General features: G+C 58.4%; 2 protein-coding genes across 4 annotated transcripts in view; one reads left to right on the forward strand and one right to left on the reverse strand.

Annotated features, from left to right (window-relative positions):
• PFKL (phosphofructokinase, liver) overlaps window positions 1-8,615 on the forward strand; it is a 30,900-nt gene that overhangs the window by 21,039 nt on the left and 1,246 nt on the right. The window lies entirely within an intron of this gene.
• Window positions 140-8,605, reverse strand: LOC102260861 (chromosome unknown open reading frame, human C21orf2). Of its 3 annotated transcripts, XM_005880435.2 has the most exons (8): window positions 8,424-8,499; window positions 7,148-7,289; window positions 6,524-6,542; window positions 5,122-5,168; window positions 3,966-4,195; window positions 2,930-3,101; window positions 2,145-2,235; window positions 140-1,452 (listed from the first exon to the last, which is right to left on the reverse strand). In XM_005880435.2, the coding sequence occupies exons 4-8, from the start codon at window positions 5,148-5,150 to the stop codon at window positions 1,321-1,323; spliced, it is 654 nt and encodes a 217-aa protein (XP_005880497.1). In that variant the 5' UTR covers window positions 5,151-5,168; window positions 6,524-6,542; window positions 7,148-7,289; window positions 8,424-8,499; the 3' UTR covers window positions 140-1,320. The 3 variants fall into 3 exon arrangements, with proteins under 3 accessions (XP_005880497.1, XP_005880494.1, XP_005880498.1); XM_005880432.2 differs by lacking the exon at window positions 7,148-7,289 and having other exon boundaries at window positions 8,424-8,605; XM_005880436.2 differs by lacking the exons at window positions 7,148-7,289; window positions 8,424-8,499 and adding an exon at window positions 6,960-7,136.

The following is an 8,615-nucleotide window of genomic DNA, read 5'->3' on the forward strand; positions in this document are numbered from 1 at the left end:
AGGGGCTGAGGGCTGAGGCGGGCAGCTCATCCCGAGTCCGATTCCAGGGTCCCCGAGTGAGAGGCACCAGGGTGTGAGGGACGCTGGTGTGAGCGGGGGACAGAGGGTGTCCATAATCAACGGAACCACACCCAGCCTGTTCCAGCCAAGGCACAGGTTTATTGGGAGCCATAGCCCACAATGACGAGAAGGCACACGCACGGGGCCTGTGCCACCTTCCCAGACGACCCCGCGCACTGACCCCTTGCCTCCCACTGCTCAGAGCTCACCCCTTGTCCCGCCACAGAGGAGGCCCCGCCTCTGCTTGGTCTCCCCAGTCCGAGTTTGGAGGTCTTCGGCGGCTTGCAAAGAGCTGGCCCCACGGTGCAGCCTCAGCAAGGAAAGCCGGGGTCTTCTAGACGCTTGCCCGTTGCGGCTGTCACGTGGCTCCTGCCTCTGGTTTGTGTGGCTCTCACACAGCTGGCGGCTCAGCTCTCAGGGATGCAGACAGTCCCACCCCAAAGGGAGGAAGAGCAGAGGGAAGAGCCTGTCTCCCTCTCCAGTCGTTTCAACAGCAGCAAGAACGGACTTGTCTCTAATGCCTGGGGCATGGGGGGGGTGGTCCGGGGCATCCTGCTCCCCTTCCACGGAGGGGCTTCCCCAGCTTTGGAGGCACTAGGAAGGCCCCCGGGGCTGCAGTATCCCCGCCCGATACTGGGCATCACAGAAAGGCCTGCGCTCTTCCCAGAGGAAGGACATGTGTCAGATGCCCTCCCCAGAGGCCGCCCTACCCCGCCCAGCGGCTCCACCTGTGGCCACACCTGGATGCCCAAGCAGACGCGGCAGACCTGTCCCTCCAGGCCTGTCACACAGTCTGCACACACCCTCTGCTGATGTGAATCTGAGGAGGGCGTCTGTCTGCAGGGAGGCCGTAATTCTGGAAGGCTCCTGAGCCCAGAAATGCACCCTATGACCGAGTCAGAGACGGCCTGCGGGAAATGCGTGAATGCCAAGGCCATGCCTATCGTTTAGGAAACCTGCTTCCAGGCCGGGCTTCGGAAAATGTTTATTAGGGAGAAGGGCGTCTCCCACAGGAGGGCGAGGGAGCGGGGTCTGCCCAGCCAGCGCCTGACGCCCTCCTGCCCTCTCCAGGTGCCACCGAAGTGAGAGCTTGGCCTTCCAGGGCGGGCTGAGGCTTCCTGAGGACCGAGCCCCAGGTGCTGGGACTCGGCCTAGGGTCCCGCAGTGGCCGCGGCTGTGGCAAGCGGCCTCACCTCCTGGGTGCTCAGGAAGATGCTGGGACTTCAGCAGAAGGTCCCACAGGGCAGGGTCCCCGCTGGGTCACTCCATGTCCTCCTGCAGCTCCTGTCTGTGCAGAGCCTGCAGCCTGCTGACCACGGTCTGGTGCACGGCCTCCAGCCCCTCAGTGTCCAAGTCCCGAAGCAGCAGGAGGATGGCAGTCAGGACGTTGTTCTGGGGGCACAGAGTTGCTGGCTGAGTGCCACCCCCGGCAAGGCCAGGCTGCCCACACCATACGTGCCCAGAGCCCTGGCCAGCAGCACCCACGTCATGGGGGTCGGCCTTCCATGCAACCCACCGACACCTGGGAAGATGGAGACTCGTGCAGCCTAAGGTGCCAGCTGCAGTTCTGGAGTGGCGCTCACTGCCTTGGGGGCTCCCTGCACACCATCTCTCATGCTCACAGCCTGGAAGCCCAGAGTGGCTGAGTCACTGGCCCTCAGTCACACAGCTGGTCGGTGGTCGAGCAGGAATCAGAAGCGGCCAAGGGCGACTCAGTAACACGTGCTCAGACGTGTGTGATGCATGTGTGTGTCAATGTGTCTGTACTCGGTTTCTACCTGCATTCAAGCAGGGAAACGTTGCCATGTCTGCTATGAAGATTTGGGGGTATTTTGCACACGTGGGACTAGGTGAGCTGATTCCTTTTGTGAGATGCCCACAGGAATGGCCGTGGCTCAGCACACCGCGCTGTGAGACCGTGCGCTCAGAGGATACAAGGGGACTCTGTGGAGCCCCCACCTCCTGAGACCCGCGCCTGAGCCTGGCTTTGTTAGTCCCTGTGGTGTCTCCAGCCCCCGTCCCACTCCCACCACAATTCCCACACCCTGGGCAGAGGCAGCCAACGGCCAGCCCATCACACTTACCCTGTTCTTGCGGCTGCTCACAGCCTCCCTCTGTGGGAAGGAAGGAAACCGGTCCCGGGCAGGGGGCTTCAGGCCGAGCTGTCCCTGTGTGCTGGTGGGGGGTGACGACAGTGCATGAGGGCTGAGCAGCTCAGGGCCCGTTTCTGCAGTCAGCGCCCAGAGCCCAGAGCCCAGAGCATAGTGAGGAAGAGACGCCTAACAGTGGCTCTCCCACCCGCCAGTACGAAGCCACACGCCCACCACGTGCCATCACTTCTGGAGGGACAGCAGCACCCAACTGGAGCGGGGGGGGGGGGGGGGGGGGGGGGGGGGGGAGGTGCTCCAGCACCCATTTCTCTCGGATTCCCTTGGCTGCCCTGCTGTACCCAGGCTCCTGCCCCAGGTCAAGGGTGGGGGGACTAAACACAAATGATGCGAGAGACGGCGCTTCGCCTGCTGTGCACGGAGCCTGGCAGCCCCGCTGGTAACCACCATCTCTACAACGTCCATGACAGTCAGACAACTGTCCTGAGAGGCCCCTCCGCTGCCCTGGAGGCTCCTCCAGCTGGTACTCCCTCTGCCAGCTGGCCCCCAGGTGCCCACTGATCCCCTTCACCGAGCCCCACCTCCAGGCCACCCGTGAAGGGCTGGTTCCACACGTGCACTCGCTGTGCCTGGAGCGTTCTCTGGCCATGAGGGCAGGTGAGAAAGGACCACCCAGGGCACTTCGCTCCCTCCCTCCCCAGAGAAGGGAGACATGGCTGCTGGCTCTCAAGAGGGCGAACCCCGACAGACCCCCTGTGCACCTCGCCTCCTCCTCGCCGTAGCTCAGCGCGTCCCCTCGGGTCTCGGCAGCGGCGTTCATGGCACTCAGGGCGTAGGACAGCTCGGGCCTGCCGTTCCCCATGCCCTCTCTGCTGGGGGCCGTGACCTCCTCTCCCTCCATCAACGCCCGGGACAGCTCCTCCTCAGTCACAGCTTCGAGGGGAAGGAGGGGGAAAGCATCAGAGCGGCCGCCTGCATGCAGGCCCCACGCCGCGGCACGCATGCAGCCTGCCTTAGAGAACAGGTGTCTGTCTGTCCACCCCAACAGCCATGCCCCAGCCCGCACATGAGCTGGACACATGGCAGGTGGCCAATGACTGCTTTTGAACCTGACTTTCAGCACTTCCCAAAAGCAAATACTCATTAAGAAACCTCAAATTAAAATTTCAAAAGAAACAGCATTCACTGCATTTATTCCATTTGACTTAATTGCCCTGGAGTTTATTTATATTAAAATTGTTCATCTGGGAGAAAATAACTGCACGTAAGACAAGGATTAGGAGCCAGCACACAGAGAAGGCTGACAACCCAGAAAAGGGTCCAGCCCTGGGAACGGGCGGAACCGGAGGCGGAGCACAAGGTGCCCTTGGCACAGGGCAGAGGCTTGCCTGCGGGCCATGGAGATGCAGGTGAAACACCACACCCCCAACAGGTAGAGGCCAACACCAAGTAAGCCAAAGCGGGGAGCTCAGGGGCATCACCACCGTGGGTCCCCGTGGGCCAGCAGTGACACCATTCGGCCCACCCAGACCTCACATGTATCCAGGGCACGTGGGTGAGTGTGTGGCAGCCCAGTGCGTGTCGGCAGTGGGGCAGACAAGTTGTGTGAGGTTCACCGGAGATCCTGCGCTCTGCACGTGGGGCTGCACCCCCGTAATGGATCACAGGGACAAGCCCAGGTGTCCTTCTGGGAGACTCTAGAGGAGGAGGTGTCTGGGAGGTCCGGAGAGGTCAGGGTTTTGCAGAAAGGGCAGAGGAGGGAGGCCGTGCTGGGGCGCGCTCGGCGGGGACACCTACTCTGGTTGTCCAGCTTCTGCAGGTTGGGCAGGTTGCGCAGGACGGTCATGCGGTAGAGGTGGGGGTCGGCGCCACAGCATGGGTTTTCGGCCAGCCACAGCACCCGCAGGCGCGGCAGACCCTTCAGGTGGGAGAGCTCGCTCAGGCTGGCAATGCGGTTCCTCCGCAGGTAGAGCTCGCTCAGCTGCTGGCACCGGCTCACGGGCTCCAGGGTGGACACGCTGTTGACGCTACAGAGACAGCGCCATGAACATCTGTCTGATATTGTCTTGTATTACAGAGAGGGAAACCGAGGCACAGGGGTCTGAACCTTGCCCCAGGTGGGAGAGCTGGGACTGAGCCTGGGCACAGCTGTAGCCCATTCTTCGCTCATTCATCCCTCGAGAAGGCACCCACCAAAGGTGCTTGGGCCAGGGATGGGTGCTGTGAGCGCATGTGGGCAGCACAGGCATCCACCAGGTGACTGAGGAAGGCACAAAGGACGAGCAGAGGGCGAGGGAGGGACAAATAGGGTGCCCAGCCCTGTGATCAGGAAGTGAAGTCATGGGAGCCTGCATGGGAGCCCAGGGCCTATAGTTCCAGAACCTTCGGAATTGCCATACAGGGAGTCTGTCTTCCCTGTCAGGTTTACACAGGGGGAGCTGCAGAAAGCTCTCCAGCATCGAGCAGCAGGGATCCCCAGCATCAGCTGCGGCCCTGGGCCCAGAGTGGGTAGGGGGGCACATCCTCCAAGCTCCCCAGCTGCCTGGAACCCCAAGGACAGAATCTGGTTCACTCAGGGTTTCCTTAGTCTGTTAAAATGCCAATGATGCAAAAAGAGGTAAGTCATCGATGACAGAGCATGTGATAGAGAAACTGGCAGAGTTCCCAGCAGTGATAGAACTGGGTCAGAAAAGGCTGGGGCGCTGGGGGCTGTTGGGGGCAGATGTGGCCACCGTGAGGGTGGCTGTTCATCCCTGGGGGGCTGTACCCACTGACCTGCAGAGAGGGTGGGGGGGGGGGGGGAGGGGGGGGGGGGGACAGAAAGGAGGGTGGAGCTCGGGCGGAGCCAAGGAGCCAGCGGCCCTCCCATATTTTCCTGGGGTTTTCGGGTCATCTAGGTTCCCCTCCTCTTTCAAGCCCCAGTGACACAGAGTGACAGCAGGCATTCAGGTACCTGAGGGTGATCACTTCCAGGCTGGGCATCTCCCGGCATATGGAGATCTAGGGAGGAAGAGAAAGCGGTTGCAAACACTGCTGGCTCTGGCCTTGTGACATCACATCTAGCAGCCCAACAGATTGGAGCCACAGTCAACTCCACCTCCAGGGCCTACGTAGCGTGGCCTCCCCCTCACCTGGCACCATCTATGCAAGAGCACGTGGGCTCTGCATGCCCCCCACCCTGCAGCCTAGATATTCCCTCAGCCTGGAGGAGAAACATGTGCTCTCTCTCAAGCTTTCAAACAGCCTTGCCATCAAACACTGCCGGAAGCCAAGACAGAGCGGTCCTAGCTTCAGAAGCCCTCCAAGGACCTCAGGGAGCTGGACAGAGAACCTTCCTTCTTGCTGTCCCTGATCTACAGGGAAAGCACTGACACCCCTTCTCACCAACACAGCTGGGCCGAGAGGGAGACAGAATTGCAAACGGAATCTCGATGGTATTAACACTGTTGATTCAGTGGGAAAGGGCAGCAAGAGGCCCGGGCGGGTCCGTCAAGCTCCCTAACCTGTCAGGTTGTTGAGTGGTGCAGCCGCCAAGTGTCTAGGTGTCTGCCATTCACTGGGCATGAAGCCAGGTGGTCCCTGACCACAGCAAGTTCACGGTCTGGTCAGGATGCTTCATAGTGCAACGGATTTGTCTACTGTTGCAATGGAGATGGGTTTCGTGTGTGTGTGTGTGTGTGTGTGTGTGTGTGTGTGTGTGTGTTTTCTACTAAATATGCAGCTCTTCAGCTACTGCCTGAGGTGGAATCAGCTTTTCTGGACAGTCCAGTGACTCAGCAACATTCAAACTTTGTTTTTAAGGAAAGGCACAGTTCAAGTTACAAAAGTAGATAAGAACTGAATGACTGGCACTCAGACTCTGCACAAGTTGGGGGCATTCATTCTGGGGGTGAGAAAGAAAAGAAGAAATCTATTCACAGCTCACTCAGCTCCGTGTACTGCCCCCCACCCCCGCCCCATCTCTTCCTGCCATTGGTGGGGGAGCGTGAAGCTGGACGTGACCAAGAGCAGAAGCTGAAGTGAGGAACCTCCTCCTTGGTGACATGAAGTCCAGGAACCCACAGAGGCCCCCAGGCCCCGGACTCCTCCCCAGGTCAGAGCAGACTGCACTGGGATCTGCTCCCTCTTCTGTGAGCCTCTCAACGACGTGTCTAAAGCAAATGTTTACAGGAATTTAAAGCAAACTCGGGTGCTAGAGAATGTTATTTTTACTAGTGGTTCTGCCTTACAACAACTGCTAAATGAACAAAGCACCAGACTACGGCCTGAACTGAACGGTGCAGTTCTGCAGCTTAAAAATTCCCTTGCGGAAGAGGCTACAACTCTGGGATCAGGGGTCAGCATTAAATACTTACATCTGTGAGGCGGCTGCCCCTGGGGAAAGAAGAGATATATGTACATTAATTTTATTCAAGGTTAATTAAAAAAATTAGAAATAACTCCAAAAATTAACAATAAATGCTATGGAATATAATGAACAACATAAACTGATGAACAATAACAGATCCAGGGACAGAGAAGCATCGATCAGACTGTCAAACCTCAGAGGGAAGATAGGGGAGGGTGGGGGTAAGGGAGAGAGATCAACCGAAGGACTTGTATGCATGCACATAAGCCCAACCAATGAACACAGACAACAGAGGGGTAATGGGGGGATTAGGATAAGCCCAACTGGAGGCAGACAACAGAGGGGTAATGGGGGGATTAGGACACATATGTAATACCTTAATCAATAAAGAAATTTAAAAAAATAATAAAAAGCAAAAAACAAAAAAAACAATAAATGCTTACAAATTTTAAGATCCCATGATTTCAATGACAGGGGAAAAGCTTGCCCAGACAACTGACAAAGGTGTCAAAACTCTTTCATGGCAGATTATCAACAAAACCACAGGGTATAGGCTTGGTGCCTGAGGGCGGCATCTCAGACTGAAGAGCAATGGAGGCTGTTCCACTTGCAGGACACAAGACTGACTCACTCTCAAGGCTGTGGCAGCAGGATCATGTCCCTCACGATGTAAACGAACGAGGGAGTCTTCATAAGAGGCCAAGTTCAAAGGCTAAACATGCAACTCATGAAACACTTTAGAAAGCCCGAATTAGAGTTGCTGTTTCTCCCTGCTGAGAGAAAAGTATGACCAGCCCATGCAGAACAAAGTCATGCATTATTGAAAAGGAAGGACGGGACCTTGTGGCCAAAGTAGCACATGTGCGAGGGCAAGAAGAGCTTTTTAATGAACCAGCAGAGCGCCTACACTGCGGTCAATATTCGGGCACCAGCGGGAGGAAGGTCTGCTCTTGGCTGAGCTCCCTCCTCCCACCTGAACTGTCCAGTTCACAGTCACGTGTGAAGCCTCCCTCCGAGTCCCCCGAGAACACCTGTACCTCCTTCAGGAGTTCATGAAGCGCTTCTGGTCCTGCCTTGGCCCAGTCAGACCACCTTCCCTTGGAGCCTGCACTGACCCCACAGCACCTATATCGTCACCTCCCAGTGAGTCACCTGGGGACAGCTCCTCTCCCTGAGGACGTATCGTCACCTCCCAGACAGTGAGTCACCTGGGGACAGCTCCTCTCCCTGAGGACTCAGTTACAGAAAGGACTGCTAAATCATTGCTGGAGAGTCTCAATTCTCTTACTTTCTCCTAGAAATGGCTTCAATCACCTTAATCTCCCACCTTGTTAGTAGACTTGGTTCCCAATGACTGGCAATGTCAGAAACCAGACCGTGCACAGAGGGACCAGCTGTCCCACTAAAGCTGTGGAGAAGCCCCATAACAGTCCTCCAGGTAATCCCAATTGTTTCCGGCAAGGATAGCAGGTTTGGAGCCTGGGTCTGAAACATGGCCGCGGGGAAGGGTGGGGTGTGTGGGTGTGAGAATTCTGGAATGACCTTAGCCAATGCCACCTGAGCTTGTGCCAGCACCTCCCAGAGGCTGTGGGCTCTTGGGACCCGGAAGGCCAGTCTGGGACAGAAGGCCTGAAGGCTGGAGGCGCCCTCCTCCACGCCAAACCGCTCCTTAAGAGGCCCTTCTGGCCCCGCCCCACAGGGAGCTGTCGGCTGGGAGCCCCTTCTCACGGCGGAGGTGCCCAGCGGGGAAGCCCCAACCCAGGGCGGAGGTGCCAGGCGGAGTGCCCCATTCTAGGGCGGAGGTGCCGAACGGGAGGCCCCAATCCCAGGGAGGGGATGGCAGACACGGGTCCCCACTCCAGGGCAGGGGTTAGGCAGCGGGGAGGCCCCCGGCTTCCGGGCCTCACCAGCAGTTGAGCTTTTTCACGCTATGCAGCTCCGAGGCCTTGGCCCGGGACAGAACCATCTGGCGCGTTAGCTTCATGGCGATGGGTCGCTGGGACCCCAACCACCAGCCCGGCCCTGGACCTGCCCGCTATCCCGGAGGATTTGGCTCCGCCGCGGCGCGTCTCCAGGGGGCGGGGCCCGCGTCGTCAGGG

This window comes from Myotis brandtii, unplaced genomic scaffold (genome assembly GCF_000412655.1).
Source record: "Myotis brandtii unplaced genomic scaffold, ASM41265v1 scaffold638, whole genome shotgun sequence".
NCBI lineage: Eukaryota > Metazoa > Chordata > Mammalia > Chiroptera > Vespertilionidae > Myotis > Myotis brandtii.

What these genes read in the sequence shown, in the direction of transcription:
- LOC102260861 (XM_005880432.2), bottom strand. Translation starts at nt 8,500, where the DNA reads ATGAAGCTAACGCGCCAGATGGTTCTGTCCCGGGCCAAGGCCTCGGAG. An exon ending in CTGGAAGTGATCACCCTCAG is followed by an intron (nt 4,196 to 5,121) that starts GTACCTGAATGC and finishes CTGTCTCTGTAG; the next exon opens with CGTCAACAGCGTGTCCACCC. An exon ending in TGAGCAGCCGCAAGAACAGG is followed by an intron (nt 1,453 to 2,144) that starts GTAAGTGTGATG and finishes CTGTGCCCCCAG; the next exon opens with AACAACGTCCTGACTGCCAT.